This window comes from Microcebus murinus, chromosome 1, assembly GCF_040939455.1.
Source record: "Microcebus murinus isolate Inina chromosome 1, M.murinus_Inina_mat1.0, whole genome shotgun sequence".
NCBI classification, from domain to species: domain Eukaryota; kingdom Metazoa; phylum Chordata; class Mammalia; order Primates; family Cheirogaleidae; genus Microcebus; species Microcebus murinus.
Genome location: NC_134104.1, coordinates 111,313,333 through 111,335,052, shown reverse-complemented (window position 1 = coordinate 111,335,052; position 21,720 = coordinate 111,313,333). Strand labels below are relative to the sequence as shown.

At 33.2% G+C, this 21,720-nt stretch overlaps 1 protein-coding gene and 1 long non-coding RNA gene across 5 annotated transcripts in view; one reads left to right on the top strand and one right to left on the bottom strand.

Annotated features, from left to right (window-relative positions):
* The window catches only part of LOC105870083 (uncharacterized), a 35,706-nt gene extending 26,883 nt beyond the window's left edge, over positions 1-8,823 (top strand). For all 3 annotated transcript variants that reach the window (XR_012920089.1, XR_001153448.3, XR_012920087.1), the window contains exons 2-3: positions 7,884-7,988; positions 8,457-8,823. This is a non-coding gene — a long non-coding RNA (uncharacterized LOC105870083). The remainder of the gene's footprint in view (positions 1-7,883; positions 7,989-8,456) is intronic.
* Positions 69-21,720, bottom strand: part of PLSCR1 (phospholipid scramblase 1) — a 30,666-nt gene continuing 9,014 nt past the window's right edge. The window contains exons 2-9 of one of the 2 annotated variants that reach the window (XM_012762409.3): positions 21,591-21,616; positions 19,258-19,341; positions 14,406-14,671; positions 12,029-12,071; positions 9,170-9,390; positions 8,878-9,039; positions 3,295-3,456; positions 69-864 (exon numbers count right to left, since the gene is read on the bottom strand). In XM_012762409.3, the coding sequence (XP_012617863.1) occupies positions 805-864; positions 3,295-3,456; positions 8,878-9,039; positions 9,170-9,390; positions 12,029-12,071; positions 14,406-14,671; positions 19,258-19,341; positions 21,591-21,603 (1,011 nt within the window). In that variant the 5' untranslated portion in view covers positions 21,604-21,616 and the 3' untranslated portion in view covers positions 69-804. The remainder of the gene's footprint in view (positions 865-3,294; positions 3,457-8,877; positions 9,040-9,169; positions 9,391-12,028; positions 12,072-14,405; positions 14,672-19,257; positions 19,342-21,590; positions 21,617-21,720) is intronic. The other variant, XM_076004769.1, reaches the window with a different exon arrangement.

Sequence of the window (21,720 nt, the reverse complement as noted above, 5' to 3'; positions counted from 1 at the left end):
TTCTATTTAATTAATATCTGAGTAATCTCAATTACATTGTTTTAGGAATGATAGAATATAGGAGTTAAACATTCCATGTATAAATAATAACATCAAAATTCATAAAAATACCAAAGTTTGAGAGCCAGTGAATCTTTAAAATATATCTTTCTTTGGCAGAAAATCATGTCTTTTTTTCTTTACTGAAAACCATTTCAAAATGAGTAATTTACTGTCCTGTGAATATGAAAATAATGATAGTAATAGATTAGCTTATAGGAGAAGTTAAACATAGTGATTTCCTGAAGATCAAAAAAATGAACATTTTAATTATCCTGGATAAGGTGTATATTGAGTATTATCTGAACATAATGATATAAAACTTATTTTTTAACTTTTGGAATATATAACATTTGCAAAATAACACTAGTTGGTATGTCTGAAATAAAGTATAACTAGATTTAACAGAGTAAAATATAATTTTTATTAAGATTATTTTAATAAGGCTTTAATTTTGCTATGAAAATGGAAAATAAATCAGAGCTTATAATTCAAAGCAATTTTCTATGCAAAGTTTCATTTATAAATGTAAAAACTCCTATGTCCTTTCTCCCAAATTCTCAATGAATATTCAAAAACATATAAAAACATTTATAAATCAGTGATACAGAAAATAACCTCTGCAATTGTAAAAGAAAAATCATACAACTGGAGGTAAAGGAATCGCAGCTTAATTCAGACAGATGTCAGTAATTAAAAAAAAAAAAAAAAAGATAGTCCCAACCAATATACAGACTATAAATGTCTGAGGACACTTTCACCAATCTACTGCCACACTCCTGTTCTTTGTTCCCGGTTTCCAGTATTTTCAAAAAACATGAAGTCCTAGATAAAAACAAAAATACAGAAATGAGTTTTCAGCAACAAAATATAGATCAATTCACAGTTGCAGAACTGCTAAGGGATCTAACGAAACAGTAATATATCTGTTAACTAAGAAAGTTAATTGTAATAAGTAGATATGGGAAAAGCCTACAGTTACATAAATCTCTCTTCAGCTTTCTATTTGAACAGTAATTAAATTCTATAATTCTATTCATTTATTGATACCTGTATGAGTTTAATTAATCCTCTGAATTTCTCTAAATGTCACTTTTTCTCATCCCTCTTGTAATCTTTCTATTTCAGGCTTTCTTCCTCAACTTTTTGTGGTCCTTCTCTAATAATATAACTTTTTTAGTGACTAAGAGTTCCGCATACAATGTTAAATTTTTTCAGGAGAATGACAGTCATCTTAAGAGTAGAAAGCATTAGACTTAGAAATTGTTGGCTAGGTTCATCATTTCTCTTCCAAACTTGTCTGCTAAGTTCCTCAGCTTGTTTCACTCTATCAGTGTCTAACTAGACCCTTTCCTCTATGACTTCAGTCAAATCCTATGAAATTTATTCCTCATACTGCCATTATTTTCCCTTACCCCTTCAAGGGAAATAATTTAACCCTTGTTACCAATTGTTTGCATTGCACTATTGCAATTTTACCTCTCTTCCACCCATTGCCCACATAGTCACTAGGATTTATCTTTCTAAAATTTGGATTTATAATTATTTTATAATACCTAGTTTAAAACCAACCAATTAACTAAACAATTTCCAATGACTTAACCAATGTCTACAAAAAGCTGCCTAATTTTTAAAGCTTCTTTAGAAGTCCATAGTCATTTCCTAATAATCCTTCCACAATTTGCAGCCCCATTATCCATCATTCCAAACACTCTTTAGATTGTTCTCTTTCTCCAAAATACACCATACTTTTCACATACTCTGCTTTTGGTTAAACAGTTCCCTCAATGTTAAGGTTAACATTTGCTTTTTATGTGAAATGAAGACATTGAAAACACAATTTTTACATACAACTCTGATTACATTTAAACTTTAGTTTAAGAAAATATTAAGCATATCCAAAATTAGATATAACAACATAAAATAATCCCAGCAACCACCTACCCAGCTTCAAAAATTATTAATATGGCCAGTCTTAGTTCATCTATTACTCCATCCTCTAGGTCCCTCTGCTCTCACTGCCATTATTTAAAAATAAATCCCTGATTTCATACCATTTTATACTGAAATATTTTAGAATATGCCTCTAAAAATATGGACTGTTTTGTTTTGATATAATAACACTGTTATCATCACATCTAAAACAACTTTAAAATCCTTTCATATCATCAAATAGCCAGTCAATGTTTAAATTTCCCTGAATGCCACATAAATGTCTTCTAATATTGGTTCGTTTGAATTGCTATCCAAACATAATCAACAAAATGTATTAAGTTGATATCTCTTAATTCTCTCTCTTTCTTTTTATCTTTGTCTTTTTATTTTCCTTGCCACTTACTTGTTGAAGAAACTGGGTCCTTTTTTGCTGTATATTCTCTTATCTGTTAAGTTTTTTCTGATTACATTCTCAAATCATGTTTAAGATATTTGTCGAGTGTTTCAAACCTTGGTTGCACATTGGAATCACCTGGGAGCTCTAAACAGACTGAAGGCTTGGTCCCAGCTTCAGAGATTTGGGATTTAATATATTTAGATACAATCTATTCATAGAGAGTTTGCAAGTTACCCGGGTGTTTTTACTGCACAGCTAAGGTTGAAGACCATTGCTCTGTCCCCATGATCCTCAACTTTGGTGCAGTTTGGAACCACCTGGGACACTATACAAACTTCTGATTCTGAGCTTCTGATTTGGTTGAACTCAGGTATGGCTTGGTGCTTAGGGTTTTTTATAACTCCCTGGGTGATACTAATGTGAAGACAAGTTCAGAATCATTGCTTTATCCCATGTATTTCCTGTAAATTGGTAGAGCTCAAGGCTTAATTGATGGCATATTCTTATTAGAGTTTATACTCCTATATTAGATAAATTCATTTAATAATGAGCCAGGACAAAGTTTCCCTGTTTCATTAAGTTTTTTTTCCCACATAAGCCCAGATTGAACTTCTTCCCCAAAGCACAAATTTTGTTTTGTTTTGTTTTGTTTTAAATAAAAACCCCAAAGACTAGGACCCCTCCTTAGTACATACAGTCTTTCTCTTGCCATGTGAAAATGACTCTAGACAAAAACTAGTCACCTGTGAGTCTGGGAATGTTAAGATGAAATGAAATTTAAGAGCTAGATCTAAATGGGAACGCTTGTTTAAAATCTATATATTTAAGAAGGTCATTTTGAAATATACAGTATACTGAATCATTTCAGAATGATAGTAGAAAAACCATCTATAATCAAGATTTTTATATAAAAACAGACTTACAATTAGGAAACAGGCACCAACCATCACAGCTTTCATTTTAACATCAAGGTCTAAAGGGAACTGGATCCCAAAGTTATCAGCATCTGTAAATGCCTCTCTCACAAACCCAGACCACTGCTTGGAAATCTTGCCAACCACAATTTGTTCATCAAGAGATTTAATCTAAATTAAAAAAAAAAAAAGGTCAAATATTTCTAGAAAACATATAGCAAAAGTACTTTCAATTTTGGAGTAAAATGAAATAAATGTTGTATTAAAATTATACACCCTACGTTAACTGTGAACATATAATCCTCATTAGATACAAATAAGCTCCTGTAGCTATTTAGATACAATAAATAAACCCTTGTTCACACCTTGAGGTGTGAACAATGAAAGAAGAGTGCATTAAAAAAGAGCTTCAAAGTAAATATTTTCTAATTTCACAAATCCACCTGAGGAAAGTCCAAGGCCATAATATGGAGTTGAACAGATTGTGCTCAGACTAAACCAAATCCTTAACTGGGCATGTGGGAGCTAAGCATAGGCAGCATTCCTTAAGCTATGTACACAGATAGGGTTGTGATAACCAAGGAGGAGGAGTGTTCTTTTCAAATGTATGCAAGGCACCACATGTGCTAGCAACACCCTTTGAAGCACTTGCCTTAGGTTCATACCAGCTAAATAAATGTGGGGAGACTAAAAACAGTTGACTTATTTTATTTGGGTGAAGATGGATGTGTTCTTAAAAAACCTGAAATAAATGTCTAATATGAAACTGATAGCATGGATTACTGTCTATCAAATATTCATTTCATTCCCTCTCCCAGCTGTAGGCACATATATTGTAGTATACTTTCTGCTCATTGATAATTAGCCTTGGTCATGTAACTTGTTTGACTGATGGGTGTCAGCACATGTGATATGAGTAGTGTTCTTAAACATGGCTAAGTGCTTTGGCCTGCCTCTTGCTCTCCAGTGATAATAATTCACCATAAAGGCATAATCCAGGTAGCTGCTGCTGCTACACCCCTCGAACAAATAAATCTGGAGCAGACCTGAGGCCAACCTGCAGCCTAGGTCAGAAGCTAAGCATATCCATTGAAACACAGCTGACCTGCAGATGCCTTAAGCATGAACATAAATGCTTGGTTTAAGTCATTCAGTTTCAAGGGTTATATGTTACACAACATTATTGTGGCAAAACAAATTAATATAAATCCTCTCTCGTCTATATTAGTACTTTATCTGCTTATAGCTGTCATCTAAGTACTTGAATCTAGTGATGAAAACCTTACATTTTATTTTTTAGTTGTGAAATATTTTTAAAAATGAAAAATGCAGCTGACAACTTACCAGCCACCATAAACCCAACTCTACACTGATAAAGATATTTCCATTTTCCCTTTTTGATGACTACAGCAATAAATTTAAAAATTCACCAAAATTTATGCAAGAAATAGAAAATATAGGTTTTTTATGGCAAGGATCAGAAGTGTAAATAATGATTTACAAACAACTATCTAGTCATTAGGACTAGATGATTTTTAGCAAATTCTAGATAACATTTTAAAAACAGGAAATCCCTACAATAAAATTTCAATCTTTGGATATAATAAATCAATATTATATAAATGTTAAGCTTTTAAATCCATAAATTTAATATCAATAATTGGCAAAGGTATTCTTAAAAAAAACCATAGACTCATCTCACAATGTAAATATAAATGCAAAAAAATTATATATAACAATACACATAGAACCTAGGTATATATTAAAGGAATATAGCATAATAAAGTGTAATATTTGATTGTATTAACAGTTGCTGATAAGATATTTTATTTATTTACTAATGATGCATTTATATAACATTTAGTAAATGCAAGACAAAGACTTTATAATTATTAAGTAATTTAATCTTCATAACAAACTTACAAGATATGTACTATTATTATACCTAATTTTCATGAGAAAAAACTAAAGCAAAGAGAAATTAAATTTTCCAAGGTTACACAGCTAAGATATTGTAGGGATAGGTTTCAAACTCAGGCATTTTGGTTCCAGTTTCTGTACTCTTGATCATTATGATATTCTGCTTTTTAGAAAGTCATATGTCAAATACTAATAAAAATCTAGGTCAGGGGTTAGCAAAAAATAATCAGTGGGCTATAGTTAACTACATAAAAAATAAATATTTAGCGTGTGTGTGTGTGTGTGTGTGTGTGTAAAATAAAGTCTAAAAATAAAAGGTAGATTTGAGGAAATATTTGCATATCAGAGGATAGATACAAAGTCAATATCTCCAATACACAAATTATTTAATAAATTGACAAGAAAAAAGTAAACTACAAGTAAAAAGGCAATAGAATGCAGGAAAAGAGCAAATACCAGTAAACTTAGAGCAAAATGTTCTAACTCCCTAAGAGTTAGGAAATTACATATTAAAGTAAAAATAACCTCCTCTCTCCTCTGTTGCTTTTAAATTTTCTTTAATAGTTTGAAGTTCACAGTGAACCTAATTTGTACCTGGGTGTCATTGCTTTTTTTTTTTTAAATCCAGAACTATCTGCACTTTCTTAATCTGAGTATCTATGACATCAAATTTGCAAATTTTTAGCCATTTCTCTCTTTGAATATTATATCAACACATTGTGTCTTCTTTTTATATATATATAATTCCCTTTGACATATGCAAGAGTAGTTTATTCTAGCTTCCATGGCCTTTTGATTTTATTTGATCCTTCAAATTTATATTTATTTTTCCTTATCTATAGTTTCCTCATCTATAGTTTCCTCATATAAATCATCCAGTTTACTAATTGTCCCTCCACTTGTGTCTAATTTGCAGTTCAACCTTTCCAACAAGGTTATATCAATGACCACCTCTCATTTTCAGAGATGCAATTTGGCTTGTTTCCAAGTCTTCCTGTCCTTTATTGATAGTCTATTTTTTCTTATGGCCTGCTTTGTTCTTCTTTTGTATGTTTAATATTTATGTAGGTATATCTTTTATGATTAGTTGAAGATTATTCTATTACATGCAGTTTGTTTTGACTGTTGACTTTTATTCTTGATGGATTAGTTCCTAAATTGTAACAGGTTGAGCAACCTTAATCTGAAAATCTGAAATCTTAAATGCTCCATAATCCAAACTTTTTGACCACCAACCTGATAAACAAAGAAAATGTTCATTTGAACATTTCGGACTTTGAATTTTCGGATTAGGTATGCTCAACCAATAAGCATGATGCAAATATTCTAAAATCTGAAAAAAAATCTGAATTTGAAAGCACTTATGGCCTCAAGCATTTCTGGAAAAAGGATATTCAAACTATATGTAATTTTTCAGTCCTCTCATGTGAAGATAGGATTTTGGGGTAGAAAGAGAGAGGAGCCTTGGTGAGCAATCTCTTTATAGTATGCTTTTGCATTTATTCTGCCACTCTATATCATCTATATCTATATCTATATCTATATCTATATCTATATCTATATCACCACTCAATCCATTTCTATGTTTTAAGATTCCTTAACCACAATAGTGGCATGAATTCAGACTTAAAAGTTATAGACAGGGCTGACTTGGGATATCAGTTTCATGTGGCCATATTTTTTCCCCTATCAAGAGTCCTGGAAGGAGACAGACTCCCTCAGCATCAACATTGGATAGAAGATCTACATGGTTCTCTCCTATTCACTGCTGTGATAATATTCTTACAACTTTAACTACTATCTATATGCTGAAAACTCTAAACTTTTTCCCCTACATAACTAAAATCCACCATGACCCAAGTACATATCATGAGCTTCCCAAAAATAAAGTGTTTCCCCACTAAGATTCCTAACTTGGCCAATGGTATCGTTATTCATTAACCTGCTTGAACATCTGACAGCAGAATAATAAGACATCAGAATCATCTCCAGGTTTACTTTCATCCTCAATTGACATCAAATCCATGAATCAGTCCCCCACAATACACCTATGGATGTCTCTTGAATTATTGCTTTCTTTAGAATGACTTCTACCCCTGCTGTGGATCAGGTTTTTATCTCATTTTAACTTCAAGTTCCCATGCTCAGTGACACCCTGATGAAGTCCATGTTCCTCATTCGTCCCTCATATGGATAATTCTGTTTTAAGTTGTCAAACTTTCCATTGTTAACCCTAAAGGAAATGATTCAAGTGACTGTTTATCAATTCTCTCCAAGACAGTATCTAGATATGATCATTCTAGATGAACAGAAGAAAAGTTAATGCATTACATGTAATGGATGCTTTAAGACATCCATCAAGAAAGGTTGTTGGATGAAATTTAATTTCTTAGCATCCAATGTAAGAATTCCACAATGCTTCTCCAGTGTTTTCACATATGTATTTCCTAAAAATAAGATATATGCCAGCTAAATTTCTGTTAATATTGTTCCTTGAAGGAGCAATTACCTTTTCACTCCTCTGGATCTACAACAGCTATGCCATCCACTATGTGGAGAACTATTATTATTCATACCCCTATATAAAATCTGTATACATGCATATTACACACATATACACTACACAAATACCTTTACAAGAGCTTTTTAAAAGTTTCTGCATCGTGTGTTTTTTTTAGAATTGCCTATCTTTGTCACTAGACTGTGAAGTTAACAAGAGGAAGGATTCATCTTTGCATAGCCAGAGTACAACAGAAGATTTGAAAGCCGTATGATTAAAGAAGGTAGGTTTTCTTTATATTATCTGATATCATATAATCAGATAATATAAGTGAATGACACTGTATAGTAGAAAACCTAAGGAATTAGTGGAGATAGTGGTAGAGTTCACTCGTCATTATTGTAAAGGGGCAGCCCTAATCAACTTTAGCAGATTTCTGCCCCCTCTATGGAAAGGTAGTTTACTTGATTTTCTGATTTCCCAAGAAAAACAAGAAATCAAGATTAATTCATAAAATCTCCCAGTTGTTAAGCATTTGCAAGCAAAAAACTCAGGTTGTAAGGCTAGGTCATTTGTTGGAGAATGGCAGTAATGAAATTCTACTATGTAGTAAATATACGGATATATTGTGGTTTCCAATGACCTAATTTAATACAGGGATAAAGAAGAGGCTACAGATAAGCATAATGGGGTAGTACATATTGTACTAACTTTCTTAAAACTGTCTTTGCATGATTGATCTTTTTTGCAGGAACTCAATGATGTCAGACTTTCTGAACATGGTCTCAAGCAATGGCAGCCTATATTTCAGATTAAAGGAAGGATCCATATGTTTTGGCAATTAAACTTAGATAACAAAGTTAATGATCTATTTAAAATGGATAATGTACAGTGTCATATAGAAACAACCATGTGTAAATGTTAGATATTCTGCTTATTTTATTTGACTGCAGAGCTCTACTTCTCTTTTTTTTTCCATTTGTTATAATTAACACTGACCTTTAATCAAGAGTATTAACCACCACTCTGAACCAAAGTTAAATACATGATAACATTATCTCTCTATTGAGAAATTAGTACACAATATTAGTTAATGTATTTGTAACATCCTGCAAAAATTACATTCTTCTTATTAGGAAAGCAAATCATATAAACATTGTGACGTCTCTTACCTCAAAATCAATATCTGCACAACAGCTGCACACAACACATGGACCAATGATTTTTAGTACATCCTCTCTTTTCTCATTTTGAATTGTAAACTTTGGAAGACATGGGTGCCAGTCCTGAATAACATAACCTATTGGTACACCAGGAGGGGCTTGGATTTCTAACTATAAAGACAGAAGAATATATGTAAATGTGATAATCATTGTGATATCTAGGTTGAATAAAAAGTTCAATGAAAGGGTGAAAATTCTTGCTGAACTACTTTACAAACTGCCCTGGTAGTTGCTCACAGACCTCTTGAAGGCAGCAGGGGAAACAACAGCTGGAACATTTTAGTGGTCTCTCCAGAGTTATAACTTCTTTACCCATATTATCAATAATCCTCAATGTAAATGGTCTACTTGGCCCGCAGCAATTTCGGGTACAGAAATCATTATCTTCCACTGCAAAGTAAACCCTCTGCCCAAGGCTGTTCTTAATCTCATATTTGTTATTAGTTTCAAAACCTGTTAAGACTAAAAATATAAAAGAGAAAATCATAATCACCTTTATGTTAAAAACATTGAATGTATCCTAAGATATAATATCTAGATACACAAGTCTTAGATGATATTTCAAGAAAAGGTGTTTAGAGATGATCGAAGCAGAGAAAAAAAGGCAAAGGAAAAGGAGAAGAGGCTGTTAATATATGGAGAAATAAAGAGGGCTTACAAGAGACGAGGAAAAGAAAACAAGTCCTACCTTCCTACTTTCATAATCTCCTGTCAAATGGAGACATTGCTGCTGGACACATTTGTGCTAGTTGTGTGGACAAAATGTCTACTTACCCAGTATAGTTCTCATGTATCATTGAGGGAAATATATGATGATTGATGTTTATGCTTAATGAAATATATTAAATCAAGTGGTTTGAGATTTTATTTCATAAGCCACAGTTATGTTTTGATTTTTGCACCACATTTGAAGGAAGGCAATGAGAAGGCTTACTCTCAGTGCACAAATATAAAAAGGGAGTGAATGAAACTGGAAGGTGTATGTTGCCTTGGACCCAGGGCACCCTTGTTTAATTTAGCAGTAGTTTTTAAAAAGTAGTAGATGGGTATTAGAGAGAGAAAGTGCTTGGCAACCAGGGCTTTAACTCATAAAATAACTAGACTCTGGGCAGCCTAAGTGAACTTTGCACCTTAGATAGGCTAATCTCTTCATGGAAGGAATAGAGGGATGAGAAGTGCTGACAATCATATGATATCTTACTGAGGGCTTCCCATGTGGAGCCACATATTGGAAACCTCTGCCTGTTTAGAGCCAGAAGGGAGAAATGAATGGTCCCACTTGTCCATAGCCCCCAGTAACTTGGGTCATAGATGTCAGAAGCCTGACCAAATAATGAGTGATTGAAAGAAATAAATATATGGAGGCGAAATCCCTCTAAAATGTCTGCATGGGAGGAATTTTAGGCAGATAAAGATGTCCTTCAGAAGACTATCACCATGACCTACCTTAAGGTCTTTGGTGGGACTTAGAAGGCGATGGACTCTGCATTTATAAGAAATGTTTGGTGAGAAAAAAAGTAAACTGGTTTTGAAAGAACATATATTATCTAACTAGTTGTTTCATTTTGAGAAACTTAATCTGAAAAATGTCCAGTTTGTTTATTTGTAAACCAACATGGGTTTACATAATCCTTCCGTTTCCTTCTAGTTACTTAAAAATGAAAACACATAGACTTCTGTTTATGTCTTTATTGTCTATTATGTTTTGAATTGAGGGAAAATATAAATGCCTGTTATATGCTCAGATGCTAAAAACCTGAATACTCTTCATCTTCTTTATATTACTTGTAACATAAGAAAATAATATAGACTTTCAATTTGGGAGAAAAAGAAATCAAGAAAACTAGAGACATACTTTTTAAAAAACTGCAGAATTAAAGACTAGTAAATTGGGAACTTACTTTATATTTTATGATTAAGACATGTATTTTACAAATATTTCTATAGCTTATAAATCTAAAAAAAAAGGTTAAATGGTGAACTGTGTAATGTATGGAACCTGCTGTTTAAATTTCATAACTTTAATAGTATACACCATAAAATAAATATTAAAAAATTCCAGAATACAAATTATCAAACAACAAAGAGCTCTCTTCCAGAGATAACTTTGTTTAAAAAAACTAAGCAAAATCAACAACACTACAAATATCGAATAATGTACGTTATAAGTAATTTAAATGAATGAGGTGACAATTATATATTTTAGCCAAATCTGTTACTCTGCTTGTACAATTCATATTCTAATTTCTCCCAGTGGAAAGAAACTTTGGAGATAGATGAAGATGGATTTAATAGACAGATTCTAAAAATCAATAAATAGAGTTTTCATTAAATCCTTTATATCCAGAAGAAAGACACTAAAGTTCATAAATCCACCCAGTGTCTCATTCCCCTGGCAGTTGTCCTAAAACATCTAGTGGCTTCCTAAGTTTACTCTTGCACCCAGGAGCACTGGGCCCAGGGAAATGTCAGGCTCATTCAGCAGGAGCAGCAGTGCTTTCCTAGGAGGCCAAGCCTGCAGGCCTGCTGGTCAGCATCCTCCAATACTGCAGTGCCCCTGCATGCTGGCTGGTAATCAATCTACAGCCCATGGAACAAAGATTTTATAGAGTTCATCTAAACTCCCAAGAGAAACTGCAGGCATGAGAAATAATTATCCCAAACATCCCCATCCAAATTCAAAAAGATCATTTCCTTTGGAATGTGGCTTTGGGCTATTATCAAGGTAACTGCAATTGGGGAGAAAACAGCTGAAATGGTTAAAGTTAGGTCAAATGATAGAATCACTTAAAGTGATGTATAAAGAGAGGAGCAAAAGTAAGTTATGTTTTCCTTCTAAGGTAGTGTCTGTATCATGAGGACAGATGCCCAGCATAATAGTATTTTGGCATTTGACTACTAATGTTTAGAAGTGGATTGCTGGCAATGTTCATAATTTCATTTCTGTGAAGAGAGATGCTTGTAAATAACCAGGTTTAACAGGTTTAATAGGTTTAACTGTCCCACATGATTTAGTGTTGTATTTGTGGAGGTTGATGTGCTTTTCTCTTCATAAACCTCTTCTCTTTCTAGAAGTATAATGAATACAATGAATACATACCTTCCAAAAGTTCAATTTGCTGATGAACCAGTACCTGGTTTATCTATTACAGAAAAAAGAAAATTAAGTAGTAAATATATGTTAAATGAAGGTTTTAAAGCCAACCAAATTAATATGCATGTATTTATATTTTAAAAAGTACAAGTAATCAATTATCAATATTTAATAGTTTATATTACATTTTAGTGTAAGCCTAAAGTTAATGTTTTTAATTGATAAAAACATTTATTGAAAGTGTTCACTATTAATGTGTGAAAGTTTAGGTCAAATAAAATTGGCTTACACTGAAACACCTATAAAAATTAGAAAACTGACACACATGGGCAACAAATACATGAAAAAAATGCTCAACATCCCTGATGATTTCCCTAATCATCAAGCAAATGCAAATCAAAACCACAATGAGGTACCATCTCACCCCAGTTAGAATGGCTGTTAGCAAAAAGACAGAAAATAAGAGCCATGGTGAAGATGTGAAGAAAGGGGAACTCTTACACACTGTTGGTGGGAATGTAAATTAATACAGCAATTATGGAGGACAGTACAGAGGTTCCTCACAAAACTAAAAGTAGAACTACCATATGATCCAGCAATCCCACTACTGGATATATATCCAAAGGAAAAGAAATCAGTGACGACGAAGACATAACTGCACTCTCATGTTTATTATAGCAGTATTCACAATAGCCACGATATAGAATCAACCTAAATGTTCATCAACAGAAAAATGCTTAAAAAATTCACTCTATACACACAATGGAATATTATTGAGCCATAAAATGGAATGAAATCTTGCCATTGGCAGCAACATGAATAAGCCTGAAGGACATTATGTTAAGTGAAATTAGTCAGGCACAGAAAGAAAAAATATTGCATGTTCTCACTCATATGTGGAAGTTAAAAAAGGTCATCCCATTGAAATAGAGATTACAACAGTGGTTACTAGAGACTGGCAAGAGTATGGATGGGGGGAGATAGCGATAGGAAACAAAATTACAGCTAGATATAAAAAATAAATTTTAGTGTTCTATAGCACTGTAGGGTGACTGTAGTTGACAAGAATTTGTTGCATATTCTCAAAACACAAAAAGACAGAATTATGAATGTTTCCAATACTAAGAAATGATAAATGTTTGAGGTGGTAGATATGTTAATTATCCTGATTTGGCCATTACACATAGCTATATGTACTAAAATATCACATTGCACACCATAAGTACATACAATTAATATATATCAAAAACAATAATAAAGAAATTAGAAAACAATGTTCCTTCTAGAAAGAGGCTTAAGAAGTATCATAATCTTTTATTCATTTAAAGAGTTTTTTTAACAAGTTTCAAATTTTTTAAGTATATTTGTTATCATCATTTGTAATAGGTGATAACTTCCCTTATGTATTTGGTGAAATGCTGATTTTTAAAATATCTATTTGTATGTGTTTCTTGGAGAATATAATAGTGACCAAAAGTTCCTGTAATATGTGATTTCTTGAGTGTATTATGGGAAATTAAGTTATTATAGACAGTGCAAAGGAGAGAATGGATTGACTGTAAACTGGTTGGATATCACAAGAATCTTTGTTTATATATTTATAGGATGCACAGAGATTCATATTTCTATTTTACCTACCTGATTTCTAACACCAAATAAATGTTAATCCTCATATTGCTGAGATTAACTATTATGTAGTACAGCAAAATCTGGAATTTTTATTCCCCTATCAATGATATTCATAAAATTGGGTCTTCCGAAGAATAATAAAAATGTAGTTGTATTAGTTACAATCAAAAAGTGAGTCATAGCACACACAAAATACTAACTCCTTGTTTGATGTCACTTATTGCAACTCAACAATAAACTTTATTTAAAGTTTCTTTCAAATTGCAGGGTAATTTTGCAGTGTTGAGATTACAGAGCATGAGGTTCAGAACCGAAGTTCCAGAATTAAAAGCCAGCCAAGCCAGCCGTACTTCCTTAGGTTTTTGACTCTAAACAAGTTATATAACTTCTCTGAACCTCAGTTTCCTCCTTTGGAAAATGGAGATAATTATAGCACCTATACATCATACATTTTCTATAGGGATTACATGAGTTAATATATGTATTATGCTTAGGACAAATACTGGAGAATAGTGCTTACTAAATATTTGCTATTGGCTATTATCAGAGATCAAGATCACAGAAAACACAATTTCCTAAGACATTTGTATTTTGCATTAAAAAAGAACCTGACATAGAAGAATCAGAGTAATCCAGTTAGCAGGAAATTTGGCCTTACCATTTCAGCTTTGTTGAATTATTCATTTGTTAATTTGGTTAAGTAAATTGAAAGCACAGTTTTGTTTTGTAGGAGAATTTGAGTACTTGAAATTACCTGACTTAAATATTCCAATCCAGGTGGACAGTTTAATGGAGGTGGTGGTGCTGGCATCCATGGTACCCCTGCAGGTCCACCTGGCGGATTATATACAGGCTGATTCTGAACAGGGAAACCAACTGGGCCAGCATGTGAATAGCCAGCTGGTGGCACTGGGTAGCCAGCTGGTGGGCCTGGGTAGCCAGCTGGTGGGCCTGGGTAGCCAGCTGGTGGGACTGGGTAGGCAGCCTGGGGTCCATGGTATCCAGTATGTCCTGGGGGTCCTGAAATAGCAACAGGTAAAATAATTTGTGAGTGCACAGAAAAAAATCATCAACCCTTTTAGGATTACCCCAGCTATTCACAAGCTGACTTCTCACGTCAGAAATCCTGTATCTGTGAAGCTTAATGTGTGCTTTTATCTTCAGAGATTTTTCAATGAAATATCTGTAGTTTCCTATCTACTTCCATTTTTGAGGGTAGTGGGCTGTGAATAGAGTTGGCCCACAGCCTTAAACCTCACCATTCAAAACTTTGCTGGAAAATATGCTTTAATACCTGGGAAAATGATAGTAAACTAACCATGATCTAGAGTTACCTACATAAAGATTCTGGCATGCCTTCATAGAAAAGAGAGATGGCATGAGGTAGAAGGCCCAAAATAAAGGCTTTGAGTCAGCATTTTTAGGGCCAAGACACTTGGGAAAAGTGATAATTCTGGAATTCTAATAAATGGTGCCTCCTATATAGAGAAGTAAAGTTTTGCCCCTTCCCTCCCCAAGGGATACTGGATAAGGTCTGGAGATGTTTTAATGTGTCACAACTGGAGGGGAAGATGACACTGGCATCTGTTAGATAGAAGTCAGGGATGCTGCCTAACATCCTAAAATGTCCAAAACATCCTCCTGAAAACAAGGAATTGTTCAGATCAAAATATTATTATGAGGAGAAACCCTGATATGGAGGGAAAAGCATGTCATTTCTTCTAGTATGTTTTAGATATTTGTTTGAGTTAATAGTTGGCCTGGAGTTTTAATCCATGGTGCATTCCTTTCCTAAGTCACTCTCTATTAAAAAAATTTCATTATGATTTTAGGTTAGAAATTCAAATTTCTCAATATAGCACCCTTTATTCTCAAATATAATTTGAGAAGCAAGAAAGGCAAAAGTTATAAGAGGCAGAGTAGAGGCAAATATTTAATAAGTATATGCTTTATAATCTCTGTGAATATGTAATTACAATGAAGCTTCATAAGCTTATTTGTATAGTCCACAGAGTAGCAATTCCACAGAAATCAAATATAATTTCAAAGGACTGTGCTCCTCAATATTTTAACATTAAAGGCCATGTAAAATTTTATACTTAGGCAATTTATAAATATTTTTAAATGGAGCATTTAGAACAAAATTCATATACCATTAATAAATAAGGCTTGTAAAAACAGATTAAACCTCATAATAATATTTTTTAAATATAGCTTTTAGAACCTATTCCTTCTACAATGAATGAATATGTACAGATGATCTATAATGTAACTGGCCTTGTTGCAGAATCAGGATACAGCAGCTCTTAAGGAGGCAACCTCCTCTCAGAGCACAGTCAACTTCTTGGAGACAAAAAATAAACATAAAACAAAAAGGTTTCATATTGTTGTGATGGAGACAATACATGGGGGAGAGGGATGAGTACGAGACAGCAGTCACTTTAGATAGACCTAATTTTCATTGGGATTTAAAAGGTGAGAAGGCAAAAGCTTTATGTGAAGATCTGGTGAGAGATGGTCCAGGAGGAAGAAAATTAATATATAAAAACCCTGATTTTGGAATGAATTTGGCATGTTTGTGAAAGACAGAGGAATTTCACAAGAGACAGAAAGTCTATGAATGGCTGCCACTAAAGCAATAGGAAGCAGTTCATTTAGGTAGGCCCTTACTAATTAGTTGGATTTGTTCCCAGTGTGATCGACAAGCATTGGGAGATTTTAAGCAAAAGGGTGAGTTCCATGATCTCATTTATACCTAAAAATATTTTCAGGAGGGCAGAGCACTGGGATTTACAAAAGGAGACAGATGCAATCTCTGCCATAATTACCTAATAAGAGAGACGATTTTATACTCCCCCTTATTCTAGGGAGCTACAACATCGGTGTGATTAATTGATTAATTAGAATTGAAGACAGTGCTTTGAAGTAAGGGACTGGTGTTTTTTGACTACATATGCTAATGGAAAGATATTGGGAGAGGGGAAGGGAAGCAGTAGGGTCAGATTCCTGAGGGATCTTGCCTTTCCACTGAGACCTGGAGGATGCATAGGAGTTGAGCATGCCAGGGGCATAGAAAAACATTTCTCACAGAAGTCCTGTGATGACAACAAACACAGGCCTTTAAAGGTCTGAAAAATAGCCAGTTTAGCTGGATAGTAAGTAGTGAGCTAGACTTAAGAGACAGTTAGAGACAGCAGGAAAAACGTCATCCAGGGTCTGGTTTTGGCCTTTATCCTAAAAGTAATGGGAGCTTATCAAGTAGGAGCTGAACACCATTTGCAATATGAAAAGATTGACATTTTTAAGGATCATTGGCTTCAGTGCAGAGACCAGACCACAGGCAAGCCAGTGGAGTTGTGGAGATGTGAGTTAATTAGTTATATCCTTAACATCATCATAATCCTCTCAAGATTCTCTGACAGTGAGAATATGGTTGATTATTCCTCAAATCAATGGATTAAGCATATAGAATTACCTGAAGTTTAGACAATAGTTTCATTTATATAAAGTTCAATTGATTTAACATATTATTACTATTAATATGTTAGTTAGCAACTACTTGTCACTTATTATTTGCAAGCATTGTACTCAGTGTTTTACATATAATCTCATTTAATTTACAAAGCAATCTAAATTAGAAAATATTATCCACAATTACAGATAAGAAAACTAAGGCTTCAAGGTACTGAGACTTGTTTAAGACAACTACACAACTATTAAGTACAGAAGGCAGAACTTGAATCCTGATCCAAACTTTCTATGCCTCCCTTTTCCCACAAATGTAATGAGGATAATTAATATTGTTGACCTCATAAGAGTGTTCTGAGAATTAAATAAGTTAATTGACATTAACTCTATATTTAGAACAATGCCTAAAAAGCACAGCAAACTCTTAATTTTAAGTTATCATTACTGTTCATATCATTGTCATCTCAAGACCTTTGAGATAGGTGGCCTTGGACTTGAGAAATAAAATCAAGCTATTTTAAGTCTGACGATATCTAAATTTAATTATGTGTATATATATCTACTTTTAATTAGTTATGGAGTGGGTTAAGTCATTCTCTAAGTGTCTTGGGTAAACTTTATAGACTTGCTAATAGTTCTCCAAACACTAACCCTATAAGAATTTAGAGCAGGGATGCTCAACCCTAACTTCACATTAGAATCACCAGGAGTATATAAAAATTACCAATCTCTGAATCTCACCACCAGAAGTTCAGATTTTGTTTTTCTGGGATGGCACCCTGGCAATTTTAAGTGCTTTTGTTTTTCTGGAATTTTGTTTTTCTGGGATGGCACCCTGGTAATTTTAAGTGCTTCTGGCTGATGGGTAAGTGCAGTCACAGTTGAGAACTACCACCTTAGAGTCTTGGGGCTTATTTAGCTCATATTCTTCTTTTTTTTTTGAAAGGCCATTCAATAATTTTATTTTTTTTTATTTTAGCGTATTATGGGGGTACAAGTGTTAAGGTTACATATATTGCCCATGTCCCCCTCGCCCCTCGAGTAAGAGCTTCAAGCGTGTCCATCCCCCAAATGTTGCACATCTTACTCGTTGTGGTTGTATGTACCCATCTCCTCCTCACCCCTCCCACCCTCCTGACACCCGATAAATGTTACTCCTATATGTCCACTTAGGTGTTGATCCGTTAATACCAATTTGCTGGCTCATCTTCTTTTAATTGCAGACATGTGAATAAGATCCAGGACCCAGAGGGAGGTTTCTGGCCTGACAATTAAACAGAACACTCAGCTCCCAGCAGACTGGTTTGTTCCAAAAAAAAAAAAATTATATATATATATATATATATATATATATATATATATATCCTTTTGTCCAAACCCCATTCCCTTGGAATCTAAATCCCCAAGATGCTCTTTCAGAAGATGTAGATAGCTTGCCTACTTGCAAAGCAAATCTGGACACAGCACGGACTTTGCCATTTGTAACATTCTAGTAATTTTTGCATTTGTCTAACTGAAAATCTCTGAATTTTTTTATGCATTGGTTCAAAAGAAAAAATGTACTCCCTAGTATGTAGTGATATGACTCAATTACTTTCCTTGTACACGCAAAGCATTAGTCAACATATTAAAAAGAAACTTTCATATATGTTACAAAATTAAAATGAGAATTATCCTCAGGTAACTACATGTTTATTGTTTTCAGTTTTAAGCAGTCTTATCATTTTTTCTGTGACTCTCACTGAACACAATACCAGCTCCTGTATTACTTAAAAACACCCAGGGATAAATTTCCTAAGAGTGATTAAATGATCACAATTTTCAGAGCAGATAGAGGATCAATAAAATATTTTACTTATATCAGTAGTTTCAGGTTTATATGCAGCTTTTACTAAATATAATCTCACTACTGTTTTTATTAGCTTTCCTTTATACCTTTACTATCCTCTATAAATAAAAATTATTTCTATGGAAAACATGTAGTCAAATAAAAAACAATCAAGAACAGCTAGGCTGCCAAAATTTCATTAATGTGATTTTAAGAAAAAAAACTATTAAATAGAAAACACACACACATCCCCCCTGGGAAATATCAATTGATTAATTTTATTTTTTCCTTCTTTAATCAAATATTTTACCTTGGAATGCTGCTGGTGGATACTGAGGAGGATACCCAGGTGGCAGCACATCTGTTTCTGGATGAGGAGCATTCATTTGCATGTCTGCAATTCAAGGAGAGGTAAATATATGTCTGCTTAAGTAAAATATACATTAGAAAGAAAAATGCAATGTCTTTAGATAATTTTCACTTGTGTGGTCTTATGCTGTACTGAAATAGATAAATTCTTCACTTAACATAAGCTGTGCCTGTCATTAGAGCTCATTTGCAGTGGAATCCTGTTTCAAATAAATTCTCTTTTAGATAAAATTAGATAGCTGAGTTACTGGAGCTGAATTCACAGTTTTCAAATATGCTAGATGAGCATTCAGTTCCATGTTTTGATTTTGTTGGTATTAGAAAAAAATGTAGTTTAAAAATCACATATAGACTATGGAGAAAGAGATAAATGAAACTAGTTGGATTTGAGTAGTGGTAGGATTAAGGGTAATTTATCTCTAAACATTAATTATCTTTTTAATGCTTAACTATATGAAATTTACAAAACATGATAGATTTTGACCTACAAAAGCCATAACATTTAATTATAATAAACTAACATATTAAAGTTTGTTACCTGCTAGTTAATAAGGCTTGTGTAATCTTGATATCTGAGCTAGTGATTCAAACTCCTAGTTCTTCTTATTCATTAGTCATTTTTATTCACCCCAGTCGGTTTCTGAATATTTACTGAGCCTCTCCTGTGTCACCCTTGAGTTAAGCTCTGGTGCTAGAGTGGCTTTGCATACAACTGATAGTCTAGTAGCCACTATACTTACTTCCTCCTCTGTTTCCTTATGGACTACTAATTGTAAATTCAAAAGCTCTTATTTTTGAACCATGGAGGCATGGCATCAATATAGAAGAATATACTGGCTAAACTTTCAATCTGACACATTTTCTGAATGTGTCTCTATTATGAACTTTCAGAGAACACTCAACTCATTAATCATGTGGTTTTATCAGGAAGGCTGGACTGTGACCCACCCCGGCTTCTCTTCCATTCAACTGGCTTCGTAATAACAGCAGAATGCAGTCCATGGAGACTGTAAAGTCAAGCAATGAAGATCATCCTATTCAAATGAAGACTCTTCCCTGGACATACACTGCAGGGACTTTTCCCAGGAAAGACACTTTTGGTACCAGAGCAATATCCTGGTTTTAGGTATATAGGAGGAATTCATACAAAGAAAATAAGTGAATGGGCAGGAGTTCAAGTAGAGCAAAGAGTATATGAATTACAGGTTGATTTCTGTATTTGTGAATGCAACTTAAAATATTTAATAGCTTATAAAAATCATAGGACTATCACTTTGTGTTAAAGATATTTTATTTTTACATCTATATGTGTATATATATACACATTATATACACATTTATTCTTATACATACACACATTTTATCTATTTTTGCATGTATATACATACACACATACAATTATATATACAAAACTGAAGAGTTAAAAGGTAACTATGACCATGGCCAAATGAATATTTTTAAATTGAGTGGAAGCATCTTACAGCTTGTAGCAAATAGCTTAATTCTATGTAAATTTACATTTCAAAAACTTTGAGTTTTACAAATAAAAAGATCATAAAACTTCACATGGGAAAATTAAGGGGTCTAGCTTTAAAGATTATCCAATATGCCTAGGTGGCTGACATTATAGTGAAAGGTAAATATTTCTTGACTATGTCAAAAAAGATAAGGAGAATAAAAACCATTTCAGAAAATCAGGATTTTGGTGTTACATTTTTGCTATGTTGTATTTTTCTGTTCCAAACCTTAAAATTTAAGACAAATTCTTTCATTACATGCTTGATAAATACCCATGTTATTTACAATTCTCTTGAAAGAAAAAAAGCCAGAACATAGTGATTGATATTAATTTGAACCTATGTAATGAAATATACATCCAGGTTTGTAGCTGAGAATTTTATTACAATGAACTGATATCTTAAATTTATTATCTGTCAATTAGTATGATATGAATAATCTTTATGTATATAAAATGCACAGAAAAAAGAGAAAATTGTTCTGGATGGAATATAGCATACATTATACAATATATTTCCCAATACACCTAAAATTTCTTAGTTTTCCCCAAACTGTTCTTATTTTATGAAAAAATTACTAATAGTGGATATATGTGTACATCTCTCCATATTCAAGATACTGAATTACATATTGGATTCTGGAGTATAAACAACACAAAGCAAATTATAATAAACTGAATAAAACATTATGACAAGTAACAAGTTACCAACAGAGTAATATTATAGGCAGAAATGTAGACTAAAGGAGATTATTTACCTTTTGTATCCATGATTTAAATAGTTCTGAAAAAGAAGATCTGACATTAGCATATTGTCTACAAATTTACAGGTCAAATATGACTGCTGAAACAGGATACTCTAAAACTACACAGGCACACTCATAGATA